General features: G+C 37.3%; 1 protein-coding gene across 1 annotated transcript; it reads right to left on the bottom strand.

Moving 5' to 3' along the window:
- Positions 1 to 802: 802 nt before the first annotated feature.
- LOC111149252 (C-X-C motif chemokine ligand 10) lies at positions 803 to 3,036 on the bottom strand. Its single transcript, XM_022506210.1, has 4 exons — positions 2,915 to 3,036; positions 2,269 to 2,395; positions 1,956 to 2,045; positions 803 to 1,500 (listed from the first exon to the last, which is right to left on the bottom strand). The coding sequence occupies exons 1-4, from the start codon at positions 2,973 to 2,975 to the stop codon at positions 1,482 to 1,484; spliced, it is 297 nt and encodes a 98-aa protein (XP_022361918.1). The 5' UTR covers positions 2,976 to 3,036; the 3' UTR covers positions 803 to 1,481.
- Between the last annotated feature and the right edge of the window lie 11,320 nt (positions 3,037 to 14,356).

Genomic DNA, 14,356 nt, shown 5'->3' with positions numbered 1-14,356 from the left:
CCTTTTTTATTTAGCTGTTTATCCTTTCCTATTTTATTCATAGGAATTCTTTATATATTCTAGATTCTACTATTTTTTAAAAAGATTTTGAGAGTGAGAGAGACAGAGAGAGCATGAGAGGGGAGGTCAGAGGGAGAAGTAGACTCCCCATGGAGATGGGAGTCTGATGTGGGACTTGATCCTGGAACTCCGGGATCATGACCCCAGCTGAAGGCAGTGGCCTAACCAACTGAGCCACCCAGGCACCCTAGATGCTACTAATTTGCCATCTATAAATGCGTTGCAAATATTTCCTTAGTAACTAATTGGATATAGGAGGTGAGGCAGAAGTCATATAAAATTACTTCCAGGTTTCTGGTTTGGGCAACTGAGTGGTTGCTAGTGGTATTAAACTACGACGTCGAAAATAGGAGGAGAAATAGATTTGGGGAAAGGGAATTTGAGGTATTTTGGAGTTTGATGTTTCTGTGGGATATTCAGATGTCTATGAGACATCTCCACATATGGGTCTGAAGCTCTGGCACACTGTTAGGCCACATCAGTCTAAAGGAGTCTTATGTGATGGGCCTTTCCGAACACTGTGGTTGGAAGAAATATCCTAGTTCTCAAACTCATTTGTCATCTACCCATTGGATTCTTTTATGAAATACATGTCCCAGTCAAATGACCCACCAGACACTTCGTCTTAGTTATTATTTTATTACTTTTTTGATCTGTTAACAATTAAATAATTTTTCTTAACATCTCCAGGAGAGCACAGTGTTTTAATTTTGAAACACATCTAGCATATTTTCCTTACATAACTCGCAGAGTATATATCTAGATTTAAACATTTTTCATTGTACAATCATGTGGTATTTAGTTATACAAGTTACTCCATAAACACTGAAAACAATTGGGAAACATGTAAAATTACAAGGAAACATGTAAAAAAACATCTAAAATTCTACTTTTGTAGCTTTTCATTAAATAATAGTATTTTCATGTACATTTACAGGTAGTTCTAGGTTCTTCTGTGTATTTGGAGTTGCATATATATAACTGCTAGAAGAATATGAGGCCCCTTGGGAGGGGATAGCAGTAGAAGCCCATGGAGTAAAAGTTTTTCTTAAAAAAGCAGATTGTATTATGGCTATTTTGTGAAGTTCTGAGAACTCGGTTAAGTCCAGACGTGGAAATATCTCTTAATAACATTTAGAAGATAGGACAGGTGAGGAAAGTGTCAGTAGCAGGGCTAGGACCTGGTACATTCACTGAAAATACAGTACCTCAGCATAGCTTATAGTACCAGGACAGAGTGATGACCTGTCCACCTCCCTCAAGGAGTAGTAGCAGCTAAATTGGTGACAGTGGTTGGTCACCTTTTAGGAGAACTGCAATCCAGGAACAGTTAGGGCTTGCATATATTGTATGCAGGAACATGATGGCAGATGGCATTCTGGTCCATCTTTATCAACATTATAGTGGTCATGCTTCTCTGTTCAAGGAGATGTTTTGGACCTGTAAGAAGAGAAAGGAGGTATAAAAGTGTGTTAAAATCGGCTCCGGCTTCAGCCTGGGTTCTGCTTGGAACATTCTGAGCCCCCAGGCAAAGTGTTTGGTGAGCTTTCCTGCTACTGTATCATCATTGTAGATTATAGGAGCTGCTTTAAGGCCAGGAAAGGCCTTAAAAAAGTGGGTAATTTTTTTACCGTATTCGGTAGGGGGATTTTCGGTAGCTTTGCTTGAATAGTTAAAGCTCTACCTCAGGGTCGATAGTTCTAGATAGGTAACGTAACTTTTGATACTACACAAGATGACATCTTAGTATAAAAGTAAATCGAGGTAGAGGCAGGCATGGTGGTAAACACTTTCGAGCCAAGGATCCCACAGGAAAACTCAATGCAAATATTTCTGAATTCCCCAGACTGACATTTCTTAAAAAGCAGTTCTTCCACAAAGAACAGCAAACCTACCTTTCCTTGCTAATTGCTTTCAATAAAATCTTGATTTTCTTAGACGCAGGATTCAGGCATCTTTTCTCCCCATTCTTTTTCAGTGTGGCACTGTAGAAGTAAGAAAGAGTTAAAATACTTAAAACCGTCTTGGGTCAGTAAAATAGATGGGAATATAGTTTTTAGATCAGACATTTATGTTTCATTCTAGCTGTTTCTCTTTGTTACACAGAAGTCTTAGAATCATTACAAACCCTTTACTGATTTCATGATCATACTACTCTAATATATGATTACAACCAGGGAAGTGATATTCAGATGGCATTTCACTCACATGATCTCAACACGTGGACAAGATTGACTTGCTGGAATCACCTCAAGTTTTTCTAAGGATCTTGGATTTATAGATCCATCACTGATCTTGATACAGGTACAGCGTGTAGTTCTAGAGAAAGGTATTCCTGTGGGAAAAAGAAGTACAGACAGCAAGGGAGGTTAGTGCAGTTTTCATTTTAGGCATTTAATGTGGATTGGGTAGTGCTTAGCAGAACCAATATCCCCGTGTCATTTGAGTCAGAGAAAGAATAATCCCATTGTAACACAGCTCTGAATGATTAATTAGTTGGTTATATGAAAGAATGGAATTGCAACTTGTGAAATGTAAATTCATACCCTTGAGCCTAGTTCTTATGGTTAATTAAGCCGAGTTGACTACAGAAGTATCTGTGTCATCCTCTCTTTCTTCATTCTTTTACATTTTTTCTGTCTGTCCTTTTACCCTTCCTCTTCTGCTCCTCTGTTTTATTCCATTTGCTTTTCTGACTGTCCACTCTGTTGCCAGAGGGACTCTCTTCTTACTTACCTTTCATTTGTAGGCAGGCTGTAAAACTTTTGCAAATACACCATTCCCGTAATTAATCGAATTTATACCCATTTGTATTTCTGATCTTACAAATTAAGTATCTCTTCATGTTCCTTACCTTGAGTTCCATTCAGAGTCAGAAAGATAAGGCAGAAGATAAGAACAGCACTTCGGTTCATGATGCTGTGACTGGAGGTTCCCCTGCAGTGGGCTCAGAAAGTCTAAGCAGTTGAGTGTCTCAGAAGATCTGGAGCCAGGATGTCCTATTTATTTGTAAAGGCGCTTTCCCTCGATAACTCTGATTGGATAACATTATAGTTGACTCAGCAAAACCTGTGGCCTGTTCCTTGGGGAAGTCCCGTGTTGCAGAATCAAAGGAATTGTTAGTATTTATTGTGACTTTGAGTTGTGGAATTTCCCTCCATCTCCTTTTTTCACTAGGAGTGAGTTAGGTTTCACTTTCCAAAATATGACTGGTTTCTTGAAAAACAGTTTATTGTGTGTAAGTTTTTTTAATGAAAAAAAATTTAATGAATCTTTTTAAATGAAACTTTGTTTCTCATCTTTTGCCTCCTGCAAAATAAAGATGTCAACTTAATCCTCAAGTCAGAGTCCTAAATACAGTTTTTTTTTTTCAAGATTTTGTTTAAATTCCAGTTAGTTAACATTCAGTGTAGTAGTAGTTGTGGGTATAGAATTTAGTGATTCATCACTTACATACAACACCCAGTGCCCATCACAAGTGTCCTTCCTAATCCCCATCACCTATTTCACCCCACCCCCTGCCCACCTCTCCTCTAGCAACCCTCAGTTTGTTGTCTCTATGGTTAAGAGTCAGAAAGATGAATCCCCAACTTTTGTATCAGCATGGGTAGGACTGGAGGACATTATGCTGAGTGAAATAAGTCAAGTAGAGAAAGTCAATTATGTGGTTTCCCTAACTTATGGAGCGTAAGGAATAACATGGAGGACATTAGGAAAAGGAGAGGAAAAGTGAATTGGGGGAAATTGGAGGGAGAGACAAACTATGAGAGACTGTGGACTTTGAGAAACAAACTCAGGGCTTTGGATGGGAGGGGGTGTGGGGTGTTGGGTGAGCCTGGTGGTGGGTATTGGAGAGGGCACGTATGGCATGGATCACTGGGTGTGGTGCATAAACAATGAATCTTGGAACACTAAAGAAAAATTAAAACATTTAAAAAAGCCTGTTTCTTGTTTTGCCTCTCATTTTTCTCCCCATGTCCATTTGTTTTGTTTCTTAAGTTCTGCATGTAAGTGAAATCATATGTCTTTCTCTGGTATAATACTGTCTAGTGCCGTCCACAACATTGCAAATGGTGAGATTTCATTCTTTTTTATGGCTAAGTAATAGTTTTTTTTTTAAAGATTTTATTTATTTATTTGACAGAGAGAGAGAGAGATGATCACAAGTAGGCAGAGAGGCAGCGGGGGAGTGGGAGGAAGCAGGAGACCATGACCTGAGCTGAAGGCAGAGGCTTAATCCTCCGAGTCACCCAGGCTCCCCAGCTAAGTAACAGTTTTAAAATGAGTATATCTTAATACTGTGTTTTGAATCTGTTTTAATTTGCAGCATTAAGTCATGAATATAAATATATTTATTCACTTCATGGGTTCCAGGGATGTCATATATTTTCTCTTTTTATCTCTACAATAACCTGTAAGAAAATACGAAAATTATCTTTATTTTATATATGGAAGAAGAACCTCAGGTAAGATTTGTGTTAGGTCATACAAAGGTTGAAATCCATTTAGTTTACTTACGATGTTTTTTCTCAATATTTGTTTTAAACTTTTGTAATTACTTTTAGAGCCTCAGAAAGTTTTAAAAGTTCTTTAGTAATAGCAATTTTTCATCCTTTGTAGGTAAATCTAATTTTTGGAAATAATAGTTTAGCCACACATTACCTTTTGATCAAATACTATAAATAGGTTTGGTCTTCTTGAACAAGTTCAAAGATCTGGAATTGGTAAGTTTCAAAGAATTCCAGAATGTTTTGAACACTCATGACATCATTAGAATAAGTGAATAGTCTCCTACATATAACTATTTTGAGGGAAAACACTACTTGTTTGGATATCTGATTTCTGTTAGTGTTGGTAAGTAAAGTTTGTGTAGTTTAGAAAGATCCCTGAATGAAACGTCATAAGGAATGTCTAGAATGCCATAAAAAAAGGATTAATAGCCATGATAAGATTATTGCAAAAAACAAAGGATTTCCTTTTTGAAGAAAATTTTTATATTTTATTTTTAAAAAAATTTTTAAATTTATTTATTTATTTGTTATAAATTTATTAAATTTATTAAATTTATTTGTTATAAATTTATTAAATTTATTTATTTATTTGATGGAGAGCGTTCACGCACAAGCAGGCAGAGCAGCAGGGAAGGGAGAGGGAGAAGCAGGGTTCCCACAGACAGAGAACGGAGAACACACCGACAACATGGGGCTCAATCCCAGGACCCTGGTATCATGATCTGAGCTGAAGGTAGACACTTAACTGACTGAACCACCCAGGTGCCCCTGGAGAAAAAAAGGGGCATGAATAGAGAGACCTCGGGAGAACAGGATGGAAACAGGTTGGTTTAATATTGATACAATTCAAAGACATTGTCAAATGCAAAGCAGAGGATAAAAAGTGTCAGTTGTTAAACTGGTAAAGAAATTAGCACAATTTTAACAGGGCAAAATAGGGGCAAAACTCAGTTTCTTAGTATTCAGTAGCACTTGGCTGATTATTCACAGCAGGTAACATCAGTCGGAAGCAGGTGATAGCCATATGGTGTAACACATGCTAGGCCTAACAGTGGAAATTCAGTATCCAAGGGATATAGTAGTTTTGTTTTGTTTTTTTTTTTGTGTCAGTGATTGGCAGTAGGGGACCCAAGGCGAAATGCTGTTCGGAATGTAGGCATCACGTTTCAGTGGGAAATCTTGCGCAGGTGAGCACTTGGAACCTGGGAAAATAGCTGGGAGGGCTTTTCATAGTCAGTTGAGCTGCGGCAGTCTAGAGATAGGCCACCTCGAGGCTGAGTTTCATCCTCGGATTAAACTCGCTTAGCTGCTAGATACTGGTGTAGAACTTGGCACAGATACCATGAGGAGCACATATCTGCAAACTGGGCACACGTAAAACTTGACACCTCAAATGTAGGAATTTTGTCATCAGGACAATGACAAAGTTGTTGCTTGGGGCAGGCCAAAATTGCTCAGTCTGTTCCAGGGCGAAGCTCTCAAGTCAGCAAATCAGGGGATCTAGCTGGGGGAAACTGGAAAGACAAAAGGAAGGGGAATGAGACAGGAACTGCTAGATCCCAGAAGACTTTCACGCGGCAAAGAGACTTTCTTCTGCTAAGGAGAGAGACAGTGATATGGAAGGGAACTCCCATAGCTGTTTGTGCAGAATAAGAAATTAGACTGTGAGTAAAAATGCCAGAATTTTTAGAGAAATGTCTGACGTCAAGGATGGAAGAGTTTCTGAACAGTTCCAACGTTAAAAAAAAAAGTGATAAGTTTACTTTTGTTTGTATTTAAATTCTCAGCTAAGATGCTCTCTCAGAGTTTGAGGCAGATTAGCTAGAAAGTGGACTAGATATGTTATTAATGAGAAAATATTTCTTATTTAATTGATTTTTAAAAAGATTTTATTTATTTATTTGACAGACAGAGATCACAAGTAGGCAGAGAGGCAGGCAGAGAGAGAGAGGGGGAAGCAGGCTCCCTGCAGAGTAGAGAGCCCGATGTGGGGCTCGATCCCAGGACCCTGGGATCATGACCTGAGCCGAAGGCAGAGGCTTAACCCACTGAGCCACCCAGGCACCCCTTTAAATTAAACATTACAAAGCAAAAACTGTGCCAGGCTATGTTCGAAGTGCTTTATGATTATTGACTCAGTTATTCCTTAAATAATGACTCATTTAACAGAAATGTTAATTCTAAAGGCCATGTGCTTTTTCTTTTTTTAACATCTTAACTTTATTTTACTTTTTTCAGTGTTCTAAGATTCACTGTTAATGCACCACACCCAGTGCTCCATGCAATACGTGCCCTCCTTAAGACCCACCACCAGGCTCACCTGTCCCCCCACCCTCTCCCCTCTAAAACCCTCAGTTTGTTTCCGAGTCCAGTCTCTCATGGTTCGTCTTCCTGGGATCATAACCCTTTTATCACATATGTCATTTACAAATATATTTTTCCATTTAGTAGGTTGCCTTTTAGTTTTGTTGATTGCATCCTTTGCCATGAAGAAGCTTTTTATTTTCATGCAGTCCCAATGGTTTATTTTTGCTTCTTTTTCCCTTGCCTCAGCAGACACATGTAGAAAAATGTTGCTACAGTCAATGTCAGAGAAATTACTGCCTGTGTTCTCTTCTAGGATTTTTATGGTTTCACATCTCATATTTAGGTTCTCAGTCTGTTTTGAGTTTCTTTTTTGTGTACCTTGTAAGAAATTGGCCTACTTTCTTTTGCATGTAGCTGTCCAATTTCCTCAACACCATTTGTTGAAAAGACTTTCCTCATTGCATATTCTTTCCTCCTTTGCTGAAGTGTAATGTGTAATAATCAGGTAAAATTGATTCAAAATAGAAACTGTGTTTTCCCAAAGCCCATTCATCAGTACCTAAATAAAAGTGGTTGTGAACATGCTTTCCTAGCCAGGCAGTATCAAGGACACTTTTTAACTCAGTTGAGTGTGTGTGTGTTTGCGTGTGTTAAAAGAGAATTGTAGGAGACAAAAAGGCAAAATGGCAGAATGGCAGATGTAAAAATATTCATGCAGAAGGAATCAAATCAAATCTATAATGACTTTATAGTGAGGTGTTGGGAAGTAGTTTAGTGTTCGGAGACAGACCTGGCTTAGCCCCAGTCCAGGAAAGTTATTATCTCAGAGTATATTTTATTTATTATGCTTTATATAGGGAGACACTGGTAATTGTACCAGTACTGGTACTGGTACTGGTACCAATTGTACCAGTAATTGACCATAAAATTGTTGATTTATTTCTGGGTGTTCTATTTTATTTATCGATGTGTCTGTTTTTTGTGCTGTACTATACTGTTCAGCTACCACAGCTATGTAACATAACTTGAAGTCTGGAATTGTGATGCCGCCAGTTTTGTTCTGCTTTTTCAAAATTGGTTTGACTCTCTGGGGGTCTTTCGTGGTTCCATACAAATTTTAGGATTATTATTTTATAGTTCTGTGAAAAATACTGATAGGGAGTATATTAAATGATTGCTTTGGGTACTATAGACTTTTTAATGATTTTTTTTAATAGTCCATGAACACAGAAATGTCTTTGTTTTTGTTGTCTTGAATTTCTTTCATCAGTGTTTTTGTACTTTTCAGAGTACAGGTGTTTAATCTCTTAAGTTTATTTCTAGAAATTTTATTTTTGGTACAATTGTAATTGGAATTGTTTTCTTAATTTCATTTTCTGCTGCGTCATTATTTGTGTACAGGAATGCAGTGGATTTCTATATAGTGCTTTTTTTTTTAAAGATTGTATCCATTTATTTGACAGACAGAGATCACAAATAGGCAGAGAGGCAGGCAGAGAGAGAGGGGGAAGCAGGCTTCCCGCTGAGCAGAGAGCCTGACGCGGGACTCAATCCCAGAACCCTGGGATCACGACCTGAGCCAAAGGCAGAGGCCCCAGCCCACTGAGCCACCCAGGCACTCCTATACAGTGCTTTTATATCCTGAATTCATTTATCAGCTCTAGTAGTTTTTTGGTGGAGTTTTTAGGATTTTCTGTCTTTAGTACCATCTCCTCTGCAGAGTGAAAGCTTTACTTCTTCCTTGCTAAGTTGGATGCCTTGTATTTCTTTTTGTTGTCTGATTACTGTGGCTAGGACTTCCAGTACTCTGTTGAATAAAATTAGTGAGAGTACACATCCTTGTTTTCTTTCTTTTTTTTCTTCTTGTTGCTGACATTAGGGAAACCATCTCTGTTTTTCAGCAGAAGTTTGACACTGGTAGTATATAAGGCCTGAATTATGTCGAGGTATGTCTCCTCTAGACCTCTTTTGTTGAGGGTTTTATTACAAATGAATGTTCTGCATCCTGTGGTTCTTTTCCTTCATCTTATCGATGTGTGATAAATCGCACTGATTTGTGAATATTGATCCACACTTGCCTCTCATGAATAGATCCAACTTGATCATGGTGAATGATTGTTTTAATGTATTGTTAGATTTGGTTTACTAGTGTTTTGTTGAGGATTTTTTGCATCTGTGTTCATTGGAGTTAATGGTCCATGGTTCTCTTTTTTTGTGGTGTGTTTATCTGTTTTTGGTATCAGGATGATACTGATCTCGTAGAATGAATTTGGAAGTTTTCCTTCCTCCTTTTTTCTTTTTTTTCTTTTTTTTTTTGAGTATTCAGAAGAATGAGTATTAACTCTTCTTTAAGTGATAGAACTTGCCTGTGAGGTCATCTGGTCCTAGAGCTTTGTTTTTGGGGAGGTTTTTTTTTTTAATTCAATTAGCCAACATCATTAATTTCAGATGTAGAGTTGAGTAATTCATCAGTTGCATATTAAAACCCAGTGCTCATCACATCACGTGCTCTTCTTAATATGCATCACCCAGTTACCCCAGCCGCCCACCCACCTCCCCTCTAGCAACCCTCAAGTTTCTTTCCCATAGTTAAGAGTCTCTCATGGTTTGTCTCCCTCTCTGATTTCTTCCCATTTGTTTTCCCTCTCTTCCCCGATGATCCTCTTTGCTGGTTCTTACATTCTTCATATGAGTGAAACCATAATGATAATTGTCTTTCTCTGACATATTTTACTCAGCATAATACCCTCCAGTTCCATCCCTCTTGATGTAAATGGTAAGATTTAATCTTTCTGATGGCTCAGTAATGGAGTTTTTTTTTTTTTTTTTTTAAATTATGCTTCAGTTCCATTGCTGGTAACCCGTCTGTCCAAATTTCTATTTCTTCCTGATTCAGTTTTGGTAGGTTGTGTGTTTCCAGGTATACCATTTCTTCTGGGTTGTAGAGTTTTTTCACATGTAAATTTTCATAATTCTCTTAAAATGGTTCATATTTCTTTGGTGTTGGTTGTTTCTCCTTTTTCATTAGTGATTTTGTTTATTTGGGTCTGCTCTCTTTTTCTTTTTGTTGAGTGTGGCTACAGGTTTATTGATTTTATTGATGTGTTCAAAGAACCAGCTGGTTTCATGATCTGTTCAATTTTTTTTTCTTTTGGTTTCTATATCATTTATTTCCGCTCTAATTTTTGTTATTTTTTTCTGGTTTTGAATTTTGTTATTTTTCTAGATTCTTTGGGTATAAGGTCAAGTTGTTTATTTGAGTTTTTTCTTTTTTCTTGATGTAGGTCTGTATTGATAATAACTTCCCTCTTTGAACTCCTTTTGCTGCATCCCAAGGTTTTTGAATGGTTGTGTTTTCATTTTCATTTGTTTCCATGTAATTTTTGATTTCTTCTTTGATTTTTTGGTAGACCCATTCATTGTTCAGTAGCATGTTATTTAACTTCCATGTATTTGGGCCCTTTACAGATTTTTTCTTGTGGTTGATTTCTAGTTTTATAGCATTGTGTTCAGAAAATATGCGTGTTATGACTTTGATCTTTTTGAATTTATTAAGATTTGTTTTGTGGCCTAATATGTGGTCTTTCCTGGAGAATGTTCCATATGCATTTGAGAAGAACATGTATTCTGCTGTTTTAGGATGGAATGTTCCGCATATATATCTTAAATTTATCTGGTCCAGTGTGTCATTCCGAGCAAATGTTCTCTTATTGATTTCCTGTTTGGATGATCTGTTCATTGATGTAAGTGAGGTGTTAAAGTCCCCAACTATTGTATTACTGTTGATTATTTCCTTTATGTTTGTTATTATTTACTTTATGTATTTGGGTTCTCCCATGCTGGGTGCATAAATTTTTTAAATTATGTCATCTTTTTGGATTGTCCTCTTTTTGATTGTGTAGTGTACTTTTTTTGTCAATTGTTACAGTTTTTGTTTTAATCTGTTCTATTATAAGGATTGCTACTCTTTCTTTTTTTTTTTTAAAGATTCATTTACTTATTTATTTGAGAGAGAGAGAGAGCATGAGATGGGGGAGGGTTAGAGAGAAGCTGACTCCCCGCTGAGGAGGGAACCCAGTGTGGGGCTTGATCCCGGGGCCCTGGGATTATGACCTGAGCCAAAGACAGATGCTTAACTGACTGAGCCACCCAGGCACCCTATACTCTGGGTTTCTTTTGACATCCATTTCCATGATCAATGTTTCTCTGCCCTCTCACTTTCAATCTGCAGGTGTCTTTAGATCTGAAATGGTTCTCTTGTAGGCAGTACATAAATAGGTTTTTTTTTTTAATCTACTTTGTCATTCAGAGTCTTTTGATTTCATTTATGTTCATTTATGTTCAAAATAATCATTGATATATGCATATTTATTGAAATTTTGGTACTTGTTTTATGGTTTTTTGTTGTGTTATTTTTCAAGGCTACTGTGTAGAGCGTGGGAGAGGGGAATGAGAACAGGGCAGTGAAAAGTGCCACAGAGTTCTGTTCTTACTGAGATAAGCTGTGTCTTAGATGTTTTCCATACTGCTGCAAACTTTTGGCTAATTTGAAGAGTTCTGAAAAAAGTTGGTTTTGATAGATTTTTTTTTTCCCCAATGCTCTTTTTGCTTTTACAGAGGAGATTTTCAGAGGTCATTACTCCATCATTCCAGTATACTTTCTATTGAGTTAGTTTTTTTGTTTTCCTTTTTTTAAAGACTTTATTTATTAGAGAGTGAGAGAGCACACACATACATGAGCAGAGGGAGAAGGAGAGGGAGAAAAGACTTCCTGCTGAGCAGAGAGCCCAATGTGGGGCCTGATCCCAAGACCCTGGGATCATGACCTGAGCTGAGGGCACATGCTTAACAACTGAGCCACCCAGTCATCCTTATGTTGTTCTTCTTTTTCTTTCTTTTTTTTGAGGTAAAGTGTGTGTGTGTGTGTGTGTGTGTATAAATGTTTCGATCTTCATTGTACTATTAAATGAATCTCACAAGTGCATACAGTTGTATAATCTAAATCCTTGTCAGGTTATAGAATATCACTAACACTCCAGAAACTCCCTTCATGCCACTTGCCAGTCTGTCCTCACGCCATCTTCTCTACTCCTGACACTGTTACTCTTCTGAATTTTTTTAACTATAGATTTGTTTTGTCTTTTTTAGAACTTTGTATAAATAGGACCATTTCAATATGTGCTATTCAGTGCAAGGCTTCTTTTTCTCAGCAGATGTTTTAGATTCATCCGTGTAGTTGCACGAATCCGTATTTTGTCTTTATTGCTGCATAGTATTCCATTGTGCAAATATACCAGTTGGTTTATCCATTCTCTTGTTGATGGACACCTCAACTGTTTACACATTTTAGTTGTTAGTATAAAACTAAGCCCGTGGAAAAAGGCAGAGTCACATTCCTCTAGGGACTAAGTTGCCCCACCTGGAGGCTTTGCTAAGGGCAAAGGGCAATCCTAGCCTGACTGACACTTAGCCCCAACCAGGATCCTGTAAGTCTACTTTAACTATTCCTTTGGAAACTTTATCTCTAAACCCTCCGAGACACGTTGACAAACATTCCCAAGCATATTGCCCACTGATACACATCTAAAGGGTCTCACCTAAAGGTTTTACTACTGGTAATGAATAACCTTTTTCCCAATTGCTAGCCCCTCAAGGTCTTGGAAACCTTGCTTCCAAAATTCCTTAGAGACTTACAACATCCCTAATCCCCTCCCAATTTGCAATTATATAATGGACCAGTCCTCACATCCCCAGGGCAGCAGCTCTAAACTACCGTTTTTTGCACCAAAGACGCCTCAAGAATTCTTTCTTGTCATTTGGCTCCGAACTCTATGTCATTGAACATTATCTGTATTCTGACTTCATCATATGGAAATATTCAGTAAATATTGTATGGGGAGGATAGATAGATAGGTAAATCTATACAGATTTGAAGAAACAGCATAAGTAAGAATTGTACATCTTCAAAAAGAAATTTTGTTGGCTTGTATTTATACATTAGGACATGGTTATTATTGATTTTTCTAGATTGAGGAACCAAGTTTAACTTAAGACTGATTTCCTGAGGAGTTAATATGGATTAAAGTAAGTAGAATTAATACATATTTTCTTAGTGTGGTATAGTCCAGGCTCTTCATTCCAAGGACTGTAGGGTAACTATACAAAGGGTGATGCTCCTAAAAAGCTTCTTAATTATTTGTTGGAAGTTCTCTTTAATTATCCATTGAATGAATGAGAGAATGCAAATCTTTTCAGTGTATATTACATATACGGCCATAGATGGTGTTGGAAGAATGAGAATTATGCTTGTTCTCGTAATAGTGTTGGGACCTAAAGTCATCTCAGGGAAAATGATCTGATGTTTGTCCTTGATGGCTTGTATTCTAATTGGAAATAGTAAAAATTATGAAACAATGACTATCAATAAAGGAACTGTATGATCAGTGCCAAATAAGTGGCTCGGACAATAGATAATATATTCATAGAAGAATGTGCTCATAAAGACCAGGAGCATTCAGATGAACACTGTTGTGTCTATTTAGACACATGGCCAGGAAGGGAAAGCATATACAATTAGAGAAGTGTCATAACTAATGGTATAGGAGGAAGCCAGCCAACCAGGCAGGTAGGTTGGTAGAATCTCTCAGGGATGGGTCATACTTTTTTAGGATTATGTAGTGTCTGGTTCTCAGTTTTATAGTCCAGAAACTTATTTTTTTCTAATCATCCAGAGTAAAGAATTACTGTTCTTAAAGAATTAATTCTGTTAACCAAACCTACAAGAGACTAAGATGCAAATAAAAAAGACAGTTTATTCATTTATAATGAGGACCTCCCAATGACTGGGAAAATTGAGTCTGGTATCCAGGTCATAATTTTCCAGTATCACAGCATCTGGGAAGTTGAATTAGTCGCCTGAATGTTGTCTGGTGAGCATAGAATCAAAACAAAGGATCCTTCTATTCTTGCTTTAAATGGGAATTTGCTTTAGGGAAGAAACTTTTGTAAATGTTATCAATGTGGAGAAGAATTTGGAAAAAAAAAAAGTATCTTTTTAGGGGTAATAGCAAGCCAACAGGCAATACTAGGTGAATCATTTGAATAAAAAGCTAAAGCTAAATTACAACTCTTCTTAAACTTATTTTCTAATTTTTTCAAAGCTCTTGCATACTTCCTTTCTTTGTATTCACTGATCTGAGTTTAGTTTAGAAAGAAAAGAAGAGTTAAGGAAATAATCCGTCTTTAGTTTCAGTTTCAGATGCTGCTGGTTTATCTTTAAGCTTTTAGTTATGGCATTAGGCCAAAAGAAACAGTCTTCCCTGATTGATTCATTATGGGCCAAGAAAAAAAATGCTTTCCGAGAAGCCAGTGTGCTTAAAAGAAGTTTCCTAAAAAGTGAGCAGGAGGAGTTCAGTGATTTCTGTAGACTGGGAATTCCCTCAGTTGATGTACAGTGTACCTTGGAGGGTGTAGGAGTG

Source organism: Enhydra lutris, unplaced genomic scaffold (assembly GCF_002288905.1).
Source record: "Enhydra lutris kenyoni isolate GAN:26980312 unplaced genomic scaffold, ASM228890v2 scaffoldscaffold21, whole genome shotgun sequence".
Classification (NCBI taxonomy): domain Eukaryota; kingdom Metazoa; phylum Chordata; class Mammalia; order Carnivora; family Mustelidae; genus Enhydra; species Enhydra lutris.
Note: the sequence above shows the minus strand (reverse complement) of the source record. Positions and strands in the feature narration are given on the sequence as shown.

What these genes read in the sequence shown, in the direction of transcription:
- LOC111149252 (XM_022506210.1), bottom strand. Translation starts at nt 2,975, where the DNA reads ATGAACCGAAGTGCTGTTCTTATCTTCTGCCTTATCTTTCTGACTCTG. An exon ending in GACTCTGAATGGAACTCAAG is followed by an intron (nt 2,396 to 2,914) that starts GTAAGGAACATG and finishes TTTTTCCCACAG; the next exon opens with GAATACCTTTCTCTAGAACT. An exon ending in TGTCCACGTGTTGAGATCAT is followed by an intron (nt 2,046 to 2,268) that starts GTGAGTGAAATG and finishes TTACTTCTACAG; the next exon opens with TGCCACACTGAAAAAGAATG.